The following is a 16,665-nucleotide window of genomic DNA, read 5'->3' as shown; positions in this document are numbered from 1 at the left end:
CAGATGCTTGCTTCCATAGGCCAGCATGAAATGATGGTGCAATGGTGCAAGATTAAAACACACTCCATGTAAAAGATACACACAGTGGTGAGGGGGAGGAGGTGGGAACAGTAAAACATGGCAGAAGGGGGAGGTGGTATTTGGAAATAGCTTGAAACAATACATTTCAGACAGCCAATAACATATCTGTTTTCTGAGCCAAGTAGAATTATTATTAATAATAATAATAATAATAATAATAATAATAATAATAATAATAATAGCATATGCATCAAAAATGGGCATGCATAGTTTTTTTTGGTAGACAGCTTGCATGCTTGATCTAGAGAGTCCTCCTTTACCAGTAATGAAGCCAGCGGAAGCTGTTGCTGGAGTAATGAGCTTCCTGAAATCCCAGCAGCCTGGGTTTATTAGCCCGATTAGTTTTGTGTGCTTTCTTGCACTCTGTTTATTAGTTTATTATTAATCCCGGCTGCGCTGTTTCTCCTCACCGCCCTGCTATCCAGGTTAATCCTTTCATTCCCTTGCTGCACAACTTGCATTTCCAATCGGTGTTTTCAATAGAGGAAATGCAGATGACCTCATTTTGAAAATGAGCTGCTTTAATTAAGAGTCTCTTTCTAGCCTGATTTTACCACTTCCACGAGGTCTTGTGCAGCCTTTACGAACACGTGACTTGTAGACGCCAAAAAATTGTTATTTTTTATACTTGAGTATTCGGAATCGGTCATATATCAGACTTTACGTACCACGGATTAACAGGCAAAGCTGCCCGTCAGTAACCCCTTCTTTACATCACATGCGCACACTCCTCTTCAGGCTCCCCATGAAGAGATCCTCTCTCAAAACGCACTGTCTGCCAGTGCAGTGTAAACGTTATTATTTCAGATTGGTTGCCGTCACTTGATGGGGGTGCCTTGAAGTCTGTAATTCTTCAGAAAGCGAAGTTTACTTTCCGTCTAGGATTAATTAAAGGGGCGATGAATGCACTCCAAACGCACAGTGTAATTGGGCGATCAAATGTGTATCGCAAAACTGTGTGCCTGTGCGCAAATATCGAGGTTCTAAACGTCATGTAAAAGAGTGATTTTGTGGACGTTGCCGCTGCAGTTCACATTGTTCTTAAAGGTACATAAAGAAGATCAAAGTGTTTTGTTACAGCTGGTATACGAGAGCTGGGCGTTATACACACAGGCTGCTCATCGGTGTGCGTGCTACACACAGCCTGCTCGTCGGTGTGCGTGCTACACACAGGCTGCTCGTCGGTGTGCGTGCTACACACAGGCTGCTCATCGGTGTGCGTGCTACACACAGGCTGCTCGTCGGTGTGCGTGCTACACACAGGCTGCTCGTCGGTGTGCGTGCTACACACAGGCTGCTCATCGGTGTGCGTGCTACACACAGGCTGCTCATCGGTGTGCGTGCTACACACAGCCTGCTCATCGGTGTGCGTGCTACACACAGGCTGCTCGTCGGTGTGCGTGCTACACACAGGCTGCTCGTCGGTGTGCGTGCTACACACAGGCTGCTTGTCGGTGTGCGTGCTACACACAGGCTGCTCGTCGGTGTGCGTGCTACACAGAGGCTGCTCGTCGGTGTGCGTGCTACACACAGGCTGCTCATCGGTGTGCGTGCTACACACAGGCTGCTCGTCGGTGTGCGTTCTACACACAGGCTGCTCATCGGTGTGCGTGCTACACACACGCTGCTCGTCGGTGTGCGTGCTACACACAGGCTGCTCGTCGGTGTGCGTGCTACACACAGGCTGCTCATCGGTGTGCGTGCTACACACAGGCTGCTCTTTATAGATCCGTCAGCTTTTCTTCAGCTAATCTCGTGCTGAAGGATCAGTCTGCCCAGTTACCTGTTAGCTCAGCAGAGGATCAGTGTGTTTTTAGAGGCCTGATGAGTAGCCTTGCATGCTGAGTGGGGGGATTTTGATTCTGATGGTGTCGGAGTGCACTGATCATTGACTTGACAAGCGTTAAAACAGGGATGAGATGGCCTCACCGCAGGCGGTCTCCTCCATGTTTTTACACAGAGCCGCAGGGTAGTGGACGCCACACTGAGTGAGCAGCTTCATTGGTGTGGAAAGTCTCAACTCGCTGCAGTCCCACACGATTCCTTACCTGCTGCTACCTCCTCTGACTGGAGTCGTACGCAGCAGCCTGCACATTTATCACAACACCCCATTGCTTCTGTAGTTCGGATGTGCTGTGCGTATGAAATCAAACCACTGGAACAATAGGCAAATTAGTAGTGATGGTCTAATTTTTAATTAATGACTTTCAAATCCATGCATGCAATTCATTTAAAATAGTAAGAGAAAAGGAACACATAGCCACAAACGGTAAAATACCTGAGACTTCAATCAGACACCATGAAACATATTTCTAGCTTGCCTATAGTACTAGTACATGATTATTGTCAGTTCCCTATAACAGTATACATGCACCTATATTTGCATAAGCCATTATTAGTATAGGTATTCATACACAAAATAAGACACATGGGTATTTAGCCAGCATTGTACAGTAAGTTCAATAATGACATTACAAACGTATTCAGCAAAGTGATTCATTCGAAATGCAATACAAATACCACAGAAATTATTCATCGTGGGAACATTTGACCTTTTTCCTGTGCTTAAAATAATCTGCTTGAGCACAGCCGAAGAGGACAAAGAAAACTCTGATTACCTGCCACAGCCAGACAGAACTCTGGGTGCAGATTGTGACCAGCATTGTGTGCATCTGCAGTGTAATCAAATGAGTCAGATAGGGGTTCACTTCCGGCAGGACCACAAACTGCCCTTTCTCAAAGTAATCAGTGCCTGCAGCTGCACAGCACAACCCCCATTGACTCCCATTATATTCTGTCCAGGACATTTCAGTGTGCTGGTAACTAGTGCTGAGTGACATCAGCAGAAGTGATACTAAGCTAAACTGTGTAGTAAACGTGTAAAACCAGACAACGACGAAGTCTTTATCTTCCTTGTTTTATTCGCTGGTTGATAGAGTTCCAGTCCTTCTGTCTTGGAAACTTGAGACCTGATTCCAATGAATCCTGCCCTTTCTATAAAAATCCAGCACATCCCATGTTAGTGTTTGCATGCGACACCAGGCTGCGTGCACAGCGTTGCAGAAAGACATTAAGATCTTGAGGGGGGCAGCAATCCGTCTTAAACAGTGACATCCCTTACAGGACGGCTGTCAGGAGCCGCTGCTCATCTCCCTCATTCTCCGAGTGACATTATCATTGCCTTTTTAGATTTTCTCATTAGCTCGGAAGTGCTTTGGCTCCCACTGAGATGTTTTGATGGAGCAAGGACAATAAAGCGAGCGTCTACGGTGAGAGCGAGCGAGCGAGCCGATTTCATCAGCCTGCGCTGTTCACATTGTTAACCCCAGCAGGGGCCTCCTGTTTGCCTGGATATTGAGATCATTCATGGCTGCTGTCATAGCTTTTCACACAGCGAAACACGTTCATTTCTCTGCCTTTTTGACAAGCATGAATACTGCACTTCAGTCATTCTGATGTGTGTTTTTTTTTTTTTTGCTAATGCAAAATCTAGCTAAAAATCTTGCAGCTGTGGTGCCCTCTTCTAACTGCACTGAAAGTCTCCCAAACTGTCATAAGAAGGCAGTCTGGTCCAGTGGTTAAAGTCTAGGGCTTGTAACCAGAAGGTCACTGGTTCAAATCCCACCTCTGCCACTGACTGACTCGCTGTGTGTGACCCTGAGCAAGTCACTTAACCTCCTCAATGTCCTATTGTAAGTGACTCTGCATATAATGCACAGTTCACAGCCTACCTCTGTAAAGCGCTTTGTGATGGTGGACCACTATGAAACGTGCTATATAAAAATAAAGATATTATTATTATTATTATTATTATTATTATTATTATTATTATTAAGTTTGGGAACAGATTCTACCATGCAGGTAGTATTGCAGAAAAGCATTGCAAAAGAGGGTGTAATTACAGACCCATGTTTAATAACTTGTTAATATATATATATATATATATATGTGTTAATTTTTCATGTGTTTATTATTATGTTGTGACCTTCATCCAGCACCTGACAGGTTTTTTGTGGTGTCATTGTCCTTGTTGTTTAGTGCTGGTTGAGGCTACTGCACATACTGGTCCATCCTGGAGGCCTCACATAAGTTGTTTGGCCTCAGCACTGTCCATATTTGGTCAGTAATTGGCACAAAAGCATGACACATACTGCAATACAAGTGGTACCGGTTGACTGTTCAATAGCAAGGAGCTGTGTGGGATAATATAGATGTTGATATGTTAACAAGACGTATCCAAACCTGTCTCGTCATGGACTTTTAAACCGCTTGCCCCCAGGCTTTGTTTCCATAAGAAAAGGAAGAAAAAATAATCGTATCAAGAGCAAAATTTAAAAAAATGTGAATCTGCTTCCTCCAATTTTGGCTTTTTGCTTTTTCATTATTTTATTATTTGCTGCTTTCATTTTTTCATTGTGTTTGTTTGTCTTGTGTTTTTTTTTTCCATCCAGATGCTCTCACCACTACCCCTATACCCACCACCACCACCACCACCACCACAACCACTAGCGCCACCATTCCAACAGCCATTGAAGAAGGTACAGTATCTCATGCCTGCCCTGTGACCTCATCGCTGCTGCTTTCTGTTGTGAGGGGGGGGGGGGGGGGCTGCTGCTGGATGTTTCTGATGAGAAGCAGCTTGTGTGCCAGCCCATAGGGCTCAGACAGAAGTAGACCAGGCCTGATGAGATCCCACGCTTCATAACGAATGCCAGTTTTCACTCTTGAGGCGTCACATGCAGCCTGTCAAAACACATTCCTAGTCGCACAGCTGATGGTTCCCAATTTAGCCCGGCCGGCTGTACGGTCTTCTCAGGACTGTTTCTTCTCATGCCTGTCAGATTACACCTCCCCACGGTGTCCCCTCCCCCGATGGGTGACAATGACATCATGTTTTTGGAAGCCTGTTAACTAAGCTTCTGAGGTTATTTCTGCCTTCCTTTTTGAAACCCTTTCTGAAATTCCGCTGCCCAGTTCTGAGTTCTGCTCTTCGCTGTTGCTCTCTCTTAATTGTTTTGTCAGTGGTAATAGAAGGGGCGCAGTGTTTTAACGTTACCAGTTTGTAAACAGGTCTAATTCGTTTTCTGGTAAGGGCTGGGGACCTTATGCATTATGTTTTGCATTTGTGTGACAAGTGGACAGTTATCAAAACCACTGAAAATGAGCAAAAATTTCTATGAAGTCAAGAGAGTAGGAGTGTATGGATACACTAATGTTAGGTCATGATCTGATATGTGTCAGATGCGATGGTCCTGGTGGGGATACCAGATATAAAATGTATTTGTCATTCAAGAAGCACTTGGTGAACTGCAGTGAGCTGTGTTGTGCTTTTGGTCTTGTATTACAATGTTAAGATACAAGGTTTTGTGTAAAGAAAGTACTGTGATTCATTAATCCATGCCTGTGTGGAGACTGGGGTAATCTCGCTTGGCAAGACAAGAGAAATATATAAATGAGATCATTTAGCCACTCGTCAGCCTTTCGAGAAGTGGGCAGCCAGAAGCAATATAAACAGAGTAAATGAGCCTTCAGAAACCCAGTACACAGAGCTGCCAAGCCTGCTTGAGGAGCAGTAATTGAGAAGAGGGTTGGCATGGCATGTGTTTCAGTTATTAGAGAGCCGTTTCCACGTTTTCACTCTTGATTTACAAGTGCAAAGCACACGGCTTTTTCAACTCTGGGATTCATTATTTTAGTTTTCTTTTTACATCGTCCTAAAGCAATATTTGCTAGATTTGATATACTGCGTTTTGAACATGTGTATAAATAAATAACCAGACAGATTTTGCAGTCCTTCATGGGCAGTGTAGTCTTGAATAAGCATTGGCAACACAATGGGTCAGGTGAATGGTTCCTTAAAACTTAAGTGTGGCGCAGGTGTTCAGTTTTACACTAAAATACGTTTTTACAATCATCCATAGCATTCCATTCTAGAACCAGGTCTTGTTGGCTGTCCAGTTTGTTCACCCCCCCAGCCACTGTCTCTGCAAACTCCACTCTCGCTAAGCGAGTCAAAGCAGTGTTCTAAAAAAGGGCTTTGTTCCACTGGCAGCTTTCCAATAAATGGTTAGAACCTTCTTAAAGCTATCACGATTATTTAAAGAAAAAGAAGAAGAGGGCAATACACCTATAAGCGATCATTCAGTGCTGTTTGTGTGTGCTTTTCAAAGATTAGCCCATTTCTATTCAACACTGGGGGCACTTAGTAAATCTGCCCTATTGTAGGCAGATGATGTATCACCTCGGTGTTAGACCACCGTTTCAGTACTTCTTATGGGCAGGGGGTGGGAGGGTGGGGGTCTTTTCAGAACGCCAGCAGAAATCTCCTTTTTAAAATGTAATTTCTATCCGTGTATATAAGAAATCGTCAGCTCCCTAAGCCCGTAATACCCTGAGAAGACTGGCTGCATTTGTTCACATATAGCTTATGGTTATAGATCAGGAGGGCCCAATGAATTCGTCCGTGAAAGGAGGCAGAGGCCACTTAAAAATGTAATACATTTTTGATAAACTGGCTCAAAGAGAAATGAAATGGGGTATACAGCACCTTTAAAATATAAATCTATTAAAGCCTTATAGGGCTAAAGTGCTTAACAGCTGCTGGAGCTGACATTTAGAGATGACAACATTGCCATTTATACTGGGGAAAAATAACTGGCTAAATGGAAAACCTGGCTGTCCCCCCGTATTCACACTGGGAACAGATGCTTTTCATTTCTGTTTATATTGCTGTTGCTGCTGAAAACACAGCTACCAAATACATGGATATGGATATTCAGGCGCTTGCTTCTCCTGTTTAGTATTTTTTTGTTGTTGTGGATTCTTTGAAGTTTGAAGAATAATGAAAAATGAAATAAAGCGCAAGTGTTCTGCTCTCTGTCCTGAAATCACAATCGTGCTGACGTGAATGCAGTGAAATGAACGAGAGATACGAGAGCATCTGTTCTAGAATGAGGTAACCACCCCACGACACTTTTACTAGCATTGCTCCCTTAGTGTGAGCCAATATCTGTTTCGCAGCTCAACCAACACATAGTGCCTTTTTGCCATTCTTCATGAAACGCAGTGCAGCATTCAGCTTCCATTGGAGCAAAATGAGTAAGAGTCAGGAGTTTCAAATGACTTGTTCTTATTTATGTCCTTTATTTTGTTTTATGTTTACAATCATTCCGAGGTGTTCCTATTCAATATATTTTGTCGTCTTAGATAGTTCTCTTTCTCTCCGTCTTCCACAGGGAAGTGATCTCTGGACACGAGTCCATGAGGGGCCAGAGCACTAAAGCAGGGCAGTTCATGCACAGAGAGAGAGAGGGGGGCTGTGCTGACTGCAGTGATTTTATTACAGCCAGCAGCTATACCACAGGGGACTCGGTAACTGCCGCTGTTTGTAACGCAGCTGGAACTGCTGCAGAGGAGAGCAGCGTGAGGCAGGTGATAAAACTGGATTTATGGTATGCAAACTCCAGCACCAGGGGGAATGCGCAAATACGCTGCAGTTTGTGTAGAAAATATAGAGGTACATTAAAATAAAATGCTTTTAAATGCGTTATTTAATAAGGTCCTGTCTGAATTGACTTACGGGAGAACAGGAAATACACTGCGGGCGAGCCGGTCTATCTGATTTAACCCTTTAACCCACAACCATTTGTTGACATTATTATTATTATTTTACCAAGAATACTGGCTCTAGGAATGTGTTGTGGACAGTGGTTATAAAGAAGCTGGTGTGTGGTACCCGAAAGGCAGTTTCAAGAGGGAAACTCTGGAATTTGATTAACGAACAGTTAGATAAGTAGAGATGCCTGTATTTAAAACGTTTTAAGCACCTCTTTGGCCTCTAAAACCTCTTGAAGGTCTGCTGGTACACCACGGTGTAACCAGTAACCTGCCCCCCTGCAACACTGCCCCCAGTGTATGTAAGAAACACCACCTTCTATGGGGTATTTATTACTGGTGTGTTATTTACATCCACTGGGGACATGCAGGGAAACAGGTTAAAAGGTTACCAGTTGAACCCTTATAAAAGTTTCCCATAGCGCAGGTAAACAAAGAATAGCAAGGTCTGGTAAAGCATATTAATAAACACGGCAAACCAGGATAAACTATGGTAAACACGTAGTATAACCATGGGAAAAGCATGGCAAAACCGCTCAAGTGCCGTGCAAAAATACAAGTGCTTCATGCTGTCGGATTGCCTCTGCAGTCGCTGCTCTGTTTAAGAATGTAATCCTATACTGCGTGTTCTCGCCCTGCCTCGAGGACAAGGCAGAGTCAAAGAGGCAGCAGCTACACCTCGGAGCGTCTTCCTCTCATGAGAATGCAGGTTTTGAGGCAGTACCTTGATCCCTGAACTTCACTCAGCCCGGTCTTCCACTGTACTGCCTGCGAGGCTGCATGGCAGACCTTCTTACCCATCAGTGATTTGATTGCATATGCAGGCTGCTTCTCTAGCAGAGACTGGAGATGGGAATGATCAGCAGTGAAGCAGATGGGAATGATCAGCAGTGAAGCAGGACTGAGGGAGTTTAGCATGAGGGCACAGACTAGTTCAGTGCAGAGCACAACTTTAGAAGCTCTCTGGTGATCACAGGGAAAGGGGAAACTAAAGGAAACTGCCCTCCAGCTACTAATGCACGCCGCGCTTAAAAGAGGAGACAGACCAAAGTTTGAAATAGATTTCTCACCACTTACAGGGGTGTCCAAGACCTTTATGTTCTTAATTCTTTTTTCTTTTGTATTTGTATTTCACTGCTTTAGATTTAGAAAGTTAACTGCTGACTCTCGCTCCCATTATCCAAGCCTCCTGGTAGAACAAGGGAGTAAAGCTGGCACACAGCACAGGATATCTGCAACGTGAAGTACCAGGATCCACATTGTAGTTATCTCCTGCAGGCTTCACTGAACTTCACATTTTTTTGTTTAAATGTGTTAAGAACTTTTTCTAGCTGAAAGTGAGGTATTACATTTCCTCATTGATTTTAAAACAGACCGTCCCGTCACACACTTGCAATACGGTATACTTTGTATAAAGATAACTACATACAACAAAACAATGTGTATGCACTGTGCTGCAACATTGCTGAACATGTGCTGCATGCACCCTACTGTACCCAATCAGACATGCATGCAAGACTCGGTTTTGTTCAAATTTATTCAGCTTTATCTTAATGGTGAAGCGTTCCACTATCTGCCTCTTTGCTGAGCTCAGTGCTGCTATATTGAGCTCAGGGTTAACCGTTCTAACCCTGCTGGCTACAGTAAGTATATTCATTTAATTTGGTTGATCACATGTATTAACAGCTGCTTTTGTTTTCTTTTTTGAAAATGTGTACAAACCCCAGTGGACAGCAAGTGGCACAGTCTGTGTAAAGCACGCATCCCCTGCAGTAAGAGCTCTCAAAGTCCTCGCAGCCCCCTCGTGAGCTTCAGAGGCCTCCATAACCTCGAGGTTTTCTTTTCATTCTGGTGCTAGATGGGAACATGAGATACTGGGCATCCTTTTCTCTCAGCTGTTAAAAGCGTGCAGATTTGTGGTGTCAAAAAATAATAATAATAATAATTGTGAAAATATAGTTCAGAGTACGACAGGGAAATCATTCCTATAAAGTATTTTCCAGATACCCACCCGACCTGTAATGAATGTAAGTATAGTGCCAGTATACAGGAGACATCTTGGCAATGTTTTTGTTGTGATGGTACTACTGCAGAGGGTTGCTATGTCCGTAGAGGTGCTAGCATTTTAATTGAATTTCGGTATTTTGTCTTTAGAAGAACCAGTCAAACTTGACAGACAATTTCAAACTTAATTCTGACATTAAAATGATAAGAAACTAAGTCAAGTAGACAGACCTTTTTTCGACTGCAAGACACGAAATCCTTCTCCGTGCACACGCTCTTGAATAGCGTAGACGTGAGACTCCATTGCCATGCTGTTTGAATAGACTGGTGTGTATTTATTGTTCTGTGGAGACTGGCAATGATGCTGGAGCAGCTCCAAGGACGCTGGTGGAAGCTGTAGACAAGCTGCAGGCGTTTGAGTCGCATTTTCCCGTGCCGCGCTTGCTGAGCTGAGCTGAAATGTTTTGCCACCTTCAAAAAGCCGTCCCAATTTCACACTTGTACTGCAGCTGTGCTCCCTTCAGTGATTCATTTGAATGCTCTTAGTGTTTCACGCCCAGATAAAACTAATAAATAAAATGAAATAGAAAGGATGCATAGAAAGAAATATATTGCACGACTCAAAGACTGCTTCTACAGCTTTCATTATATGAAGAGTACGTGCTCTAAGGGAGGAGGGGGCAAGTCCAGGTATTGTCTAAACTAACTCAGCCTCAGAACATGTGGCTGGGTCTAATTGACTGTCAATTAATCAATTGTAACCCCGTCTCTGTCAAACTTTAATTTCAAAACCATATAACTTTATTTACAGCAAAAAAAAAAATGCACGTACTATTGACAAGTGCAGGGCCTTAGCCCTGCGTCAGATGCCCGTTAACCTTGACCCTGACCGACAGCAGAGGTGGGGAAGAGACAGCAGCTTGGGGACTTGGCTAAGGAAGAAGTGCGAGACAGCCCGAGACGGAGTGCCACTCGCTGCCTTCACCATTAACTCTTTGTCATGCGATGTTCTTTGAATGCCCAGCTCTCACGTCTTATCTGTCCCTTCTTTTTTTTTTATTTCCCATTCTCCCTCTTTTGCATGCTGTTCCTCCTGTTTCTCCCCTTCCTCCACTCATCTGTTCAGACACCTCGCCGACGACAGAGCCTGCAGTCCACGGTTGGTATCGCTCCCTGTTTCTATTCCTAGCCTAGCTGCTGTGGCAGAACGAGCCTGCAGAGACACTCAGTGGTCTTGTACGACTGCTGCTGCTGCTCCTGGAGATGGACTTTTTTTTTTTTTTTTTTTTCATCGTGCCGTTTCTGAATTTGAAACGTGCATATAGTTTTTATTGTGTTCCAGCCTAAATTTTTGATCAAAAATTGATTATTGCATATGGTTTTTATTATGTTCCAGCATAATAAAAAGCATTTTTTTTTTTTTTTTTATCTTAATAATGAAGTATGCCCACCTCTCAGGCAGTAAATGTGTTTTAAAAAAAAAAAAAAAAAAAAAAGTTCTTCTCCAATATTCTCGAGTGAATGGCTTCATTTGTACATTTTTACAGATATTCATAATGCCCAACGCCTCAGAAACCTCGAGGTAAAGCTCTAGAGACTAAGCAACATATTTTCAAAGTGTGTTTTTAAAAAAAACATGTCTTAAAGGAGACCTTTTAAATGTTACAAAAAGCAACTTGTGAATGCTCAGTAGACCTTGAATTGTGAAGCATAGCAATTTAAAATGTGTCACATTGTTCTGCTTTAAATAGATTTGGAGAGAACCACATTTGAAAAGAATGAATCCTGGGTCATGTCCAGTAGAGTCATCATAGACGTGAGACTAGAGTGTGTAGAGCCAGCACCAGACCCTGCTGATCTAGCCTTTATTAGAAGTCTATGGTGAACCTACTTGGAACTTGGAACAAGGGAATTAAGGAGAAAGTTCCCTCAAGGCAATCTAAATATGCGAGTCAGCAACGCACCACTTAGAATGATTGTAGGCATCATGAAAAGAAAAAACAAACGTCAATGTCATCTGAAGCAATTTACTCTTGTAGTTTGTTGTTTGGGTGGAATGCATTATAGTGGCAATAAATCTGAAGCAAAGCAGACGTTGTTCGCATCTTGCTGTGCAGCTTCTACCTTGCTGTGATTCATTGGGTAGTGTTTAGGTTGGAATGCATATAAAGTGTAATCCTGTTTGTGTGTCGCCTCCTCACCTTCAAAGTGCGCAAGGGTCTGGAAATAATAACCGGAGCTGTAAAGATAACATTGGGGTGCAATTCAAGGCTCCAGCCTGTAATCTGGATTTACATTTGGCCATCATTATGAAGTTCTGGAATAAAATAAATGTAGTGAATTTGATTTCAATATACTGATTTTACAATGGAGGTGATAGATGTGTGTGTGAAGCGCATGATTTTAAAGTCGATTGGGATATAAATTGATTCAATCATTTATCTTTTTTTTTTTCTAATGCATGCCTTTATATTGCTTTTATTTACCAGAATTTTCTTAATGCCTGCATTTGACATGCCAGTAATATTTTTACAGCATTTTACAGCTTACATTTTAATGAATACAGAGGCTGTGAAATATTGTTTATCTGTATTCTTAATCCAAAAGGCTACAGTTTGCATTGCAGGCACATTCATGAGATCTGGAGGTATAGAAATTCAAGAAAGAAATGCATGCTCATTGTGGGCATGGTCAAACAGAATTCATTTCAAGGTTTGCCATGCAAATAAGAGACAATGATATTTCTGTCCTTGAAAGGTATACAAACCAGCTGTGTTATAGTACCTACAGCATCTCACCATCTCTGCGTGCTTGAGGTTTTGTATTGTAAGCTGATCCAAGTCTCCTGAGCCTGGTCACACCACGGTCCTCCCTACTTCAATTCACTGGAGCAGAGGGAGGCGGTCTAGCTGACTGCAGCTGCACCCGTCCTTGAGCCAGGGCGAGCGAGGGCAGTAATCACTTCAAACTGCTTAAAACACACCTCCAAAAGAACACTGTATCTGCAGCTGCACCCGTCCTTGAGCCAGGGCGAGCGAGGGCAGCAATCACTTCAAACTGCTTAAAACACACCTCCAAAAGAACACTGTATCTGCAGCTGCACCCGTCCTTGAGCCAGGGCGAGCGAGGGCAGTAATCACTTCAAACTGCTTAAAACACACCTCCAAAAGAACACTGTATCTGCAGCTGCACCCGTCCTTGAGCCAGGGCGAGCGAGGGCAGTAATCACTTCAAACTGCTTAAAACACACCTCCAAAAGAACACTATATCTGCAGCTGCACCCGTCCTTGAGCCAGGGCGAGCGAGGGCAGTAATCACTTAAAACTGCTTAAAACACACCTCCAAAAGAACACTGTATCTGCAGCTGCTTGACCGGCATAATCCTGAGAAATTTCCCCAACCGGTTGACCTTCTCTGAGCTTGTTTTCTCACACTCTGCTACAATTCCCCGTTGGTAAATACTATATTTCATGCAAAGCGTGCTTGCAAATGGCCCCAAGGAGGACACATTGAATGGCATCGTTCAAGCCGGTCATGCAGAGTAAAGGCAGTTATTTTTTGGTACACTATAAGTATTGGGACAGTATTGAGATATGAGTGCCTCTGAGTTTAAATAGTGCCAAGGCAGTTGGCTTGGGGGCGTAACAAATTGTCAAAAAGTGCCATGCCTGATGCCAGTCCAGACCAGCAGCGATCAGACGTTCTGCCCTCTTCTGAAGGCTTGTCTCGGAATTTGTATCAAATTAAGCCTTCTGGCCATGAACACCATTATCGTCTGTGAGAAAATGCCTATAAAGTTTTGATCTGCCAATTTCTGAGACCTAAAAGATTGCTTGTCTTTTTATAATGACCAGCGCTAGCCCCGGGAGAAATCGTTTTATTGCCATGTATCAGACGCTAATTTGACATGTCATTTCCCCGTTGCCGGATTCAAAAATAAGGAAATAAGCGAGCGTACATCCTTGACTGGAAGGCTCTGTGTGCGAGTTCCTCATCATCCTGACCTGCAAAGTGCCGCTTCATTATTCCAGAGAATGATGGGGCCGAAGAGCTTACTAGCATTGCACTGCTCTTTGATCCAGCTTCAGCTAAAGCTTATTGTGAAGCCCTGATATTCTCAAACTGCTATGCATTGGGAGTCTTAAGTCAGTCCCTATATTTAAAGGTATGCCATGTTCTTGACGCAGTATTGAGAAATAGATATGAACTTGCAAGTCGATGGCAGTAATGCAGTATGTTAAGTCATGGCATGTGTCACTGTAATGTAAAATCACACTAGTCATCGTTCACTGTGCGGCTCTGCTACATAGTTTAGTTCTGGCAGGGAGAACGTGAAAATAACATCAAAGCCCATCCCTAAAGGGTTACCTGTGCGTGTTCTGCTAATGAGGGAATGGAATGCATTTGGCAGCTACAACTCCAAGGCCCATTGGTGTGTCTGCTGTCCAAATGAATGCAGTGAGTAAGACGCCATCTCTGGGTTTGTGGGAATTAGAAATACCAGTAGGGAGGCTTGCAGATCTCCTAGCCTCGGGTCTGGAGCACCAAAGATCAGTGTGAGCCTTGCTGGCAACCCCCTTCACGTCCCCCACGCTGATGCCTCGGCTGGTTTGTGTAGCGGGGCGAGACCGTTCGAGTGAGACTGAATCAATGTTGCTATCATCCATCCTCCTGCAGAACGAAGGGTCTGGCTGGGAGTGGGTTTCATCGCATCAATGTCCATGTTCCCTGCTGCTGTTACCAGATCCCTTTCTTTCTTCAGCTGCTTGTGCTCTGCTGCTTTCATCCCAGTTTTTTTTTTTCTGCTCTCTCTTTTTTTGCAGTGCTGTTGCTCCAGGTTACACACACACACACGCTGGTGTTTGGAGCTTTTAAAATGCTGGCAAGGGAAAACGCAACAGAAGCTCCATTTTATAGAACCAATCCATCTCCCCTCGGAGCTGCTTACAACCTTTCTACCTTGTTTCTTTCTGTTTTATCTCGTTGGCCTTCTCACTGCCCTGCTGTTCTCTTTCACCTTCCTTCCTTTCTCTCTCCTACTTTTTATTTCTTTCTAAAACATACATGTGCCCTGAACTGTTGACAATTATATTTTTGCTCCTCTGTTGATGTTTTTTTGTTACCTGCTAACTGCAGATCATAAATGGGTAAACATTTGGGTTGGTTGATGGTTCACAGTGTGTTAACTGTGTGAAACACAGCTAATGAAGGGGAGCGAGCGCAATGCACCGGTCCTTGGTGAATTGTCAGATTCATTAACCGCTGGTTCCTAATGGTGGTGATTTTGAATATTGAACAATAACAATAATAATCCAGGAGCCGCTCGGGTATCCAGCACCCGTTGACTGGGGGACATTCGGAGAGGAAAAACAACCCTGTGTCCCAGTACTTTGTAAAGGGTAGGAGTCTTTCTTTATAGCATAAACTCTCCATGCATTTTGTTGAACTAAACCAGATTTTGTTCAGCTTAAGAAGCAAGACTTTTTTTTTTTTTTTTTTTTTTTTTTATATAAATACTGCTGTTGGTGTTTTAATAAATGATGTGCTGGTTTTAGACTTGCATTCAACTGAGGTTCATGTAAGAAGAGAGTTTGAAACAATAAGGATACGTGTCCCCTCTCTTTTAAAACCAGGTGAACTGCGTCAGTCGGAGCCGGAGCATTGCTAACATTGAAAAATGTGACGTTTCGAAATCTAGCACGAAGCAGTCTGTCCTACTATTATGGCTTCTAGTAGGCTTTTGCGATATCATGTTGTAGTTTCTTTGATGACAGGATGTTAAATTAAATATCTCAATTATGTTCATATAGTTAAAGTTATGTCTCAATCCTAAAATGCGAGATCATACAAAATCTAAAGCAAAGGCTCCCGCTGAAACTGCAGGGCTGCTTCTGGTGTGCTGAATAAAACATGGCTTTATATAACTCGGCTTCGAGTTCATTACAATCCATCTAAGTAAAAGGTCTCCTTGTGGCCGAGCGTGGCGAGGGTACATTTAAAGGCATCAGCAGCAGCAGCTACTGTAATGCAAGCTTTTATGCAGATGCACGCACCAGGAGCATGCTGTTCAGATGGATTCCTGCAAACACTGTGGATGGAATTAGATTGGCTGTGTGCTGATTAGACGCCCAGGCGAGACGTGTGACATTTAAACTGTGTTTGTGTTGAAAAAGAAATTGCGGGACAGCAACCGTAACCTACCGTAATGTTGTAAACATCACGCCGCGTCACACAGCACTTTCTTTAAACTTACATTTATTTGCCCCCTTTTATTTTCTCCTGGCAGTTGCCTTGTTTTCCCTAATTTTATTGAAACATCATTTGTCGAGGTGCAGTTAGCAAGCAATTTCCTAATCGAATGCCAGGGAGGTAGTACTGGACTGTAACCAATGCATTCAGAACACTCAAGAAGCAAAAAAAAACAAACCAACATGTAGACTCTTTACTAATGCCTTAGCGATGCCTCCCACTTTGGATATTATAGAGAACTTGGCCCAGTTTCTCGTCTATGTGCCCCTCTTTATGGTAAATCTAGATCTATTTGGAGTCTGTTTTAAACAGATTTAAGACAGAGCTTCAGGCATTGTGTGACAGAAACAGGTTTGATTGTGGAGACAGCGAAGGAGGTAAAAACAGGCAGCTTGGAAAGGGATGATTTGAAGGGGACTGCATTAGCTGTTGCACTGCCATTCATTTTCAGACGCTAAACAAATTTTGGTGCTGTGTTTCTTTTTTTTTTATGGCTGAGTTCAGCCAACTTTCTTGCACTTTGGAGACCTAAAATAAAACTGCTTTTTCACAATCCTGAATTCTTTTTTCCGGTGTCTGTACGAAGGTAGCTGAGCGCCGGGAGCAGGTTTAATTGACACACATCTATTGATTGTATTTGAATGTATTTCTACAGCTGAGATCCTGAGAGATGCTGGTGCTTGTTTCCAGGGATATCTTTTCCACACTTTACAGGGG

General features: G+C 43.2%; 1 protein-coding gene across 4 annotated transcripts in view; it reads left to right on the top strand.

Annotated features, from left to right (window-relative positions):
- The window catches only part of LOC131708070 (cell adhesion molecule 1-like), a 152,964-nt gene that overhangs the window by 125,563 nt on the left and 10,736 nt on the right, over positions 1–16,665 (top strand). The window contains exons 9-10 of one of the 4 annotated variants that reach the window (XM_059010050.1): positions 4,533–4,619; positions 10,826–10,858. The exons of 1 other annotated variant lie outside the window; for it this stretch is intronic. In XM_059010050.1, coding sequence (XP_058866033.1) covers positions 4,533–4,619; positions 10,826–10,858 — 120 coding nt within the window. The remainder of the gene's footprint in view (positions 1–4,532; positions 4,620–10,825; positions 10,859–16,665) is intronic. 2 more of the 4 variants (XM_059010052.1, XM_059010051.1) reach the window with 2 other exon arrangements.

This window comes from Acipenser ruthenus, chromosome 40, assembly GCF_902713425.1.
Source record: "Acipenser ruthenus chromosome 40, fAciRut3.2 maternal haplotype, whole genome shotgun sequence".
Taxonomy (NCBI): Eukaryota; Metazoa; Chordata; class Actinopteri; order Acipenseriformes; family Acipenseridae; genus Acipenser; species Acipenser ruthenus.
Note: the sequence above shows the minus strand (reverse complement) of the source record. Positions and strands in the feature narration are given on the sequence as shown.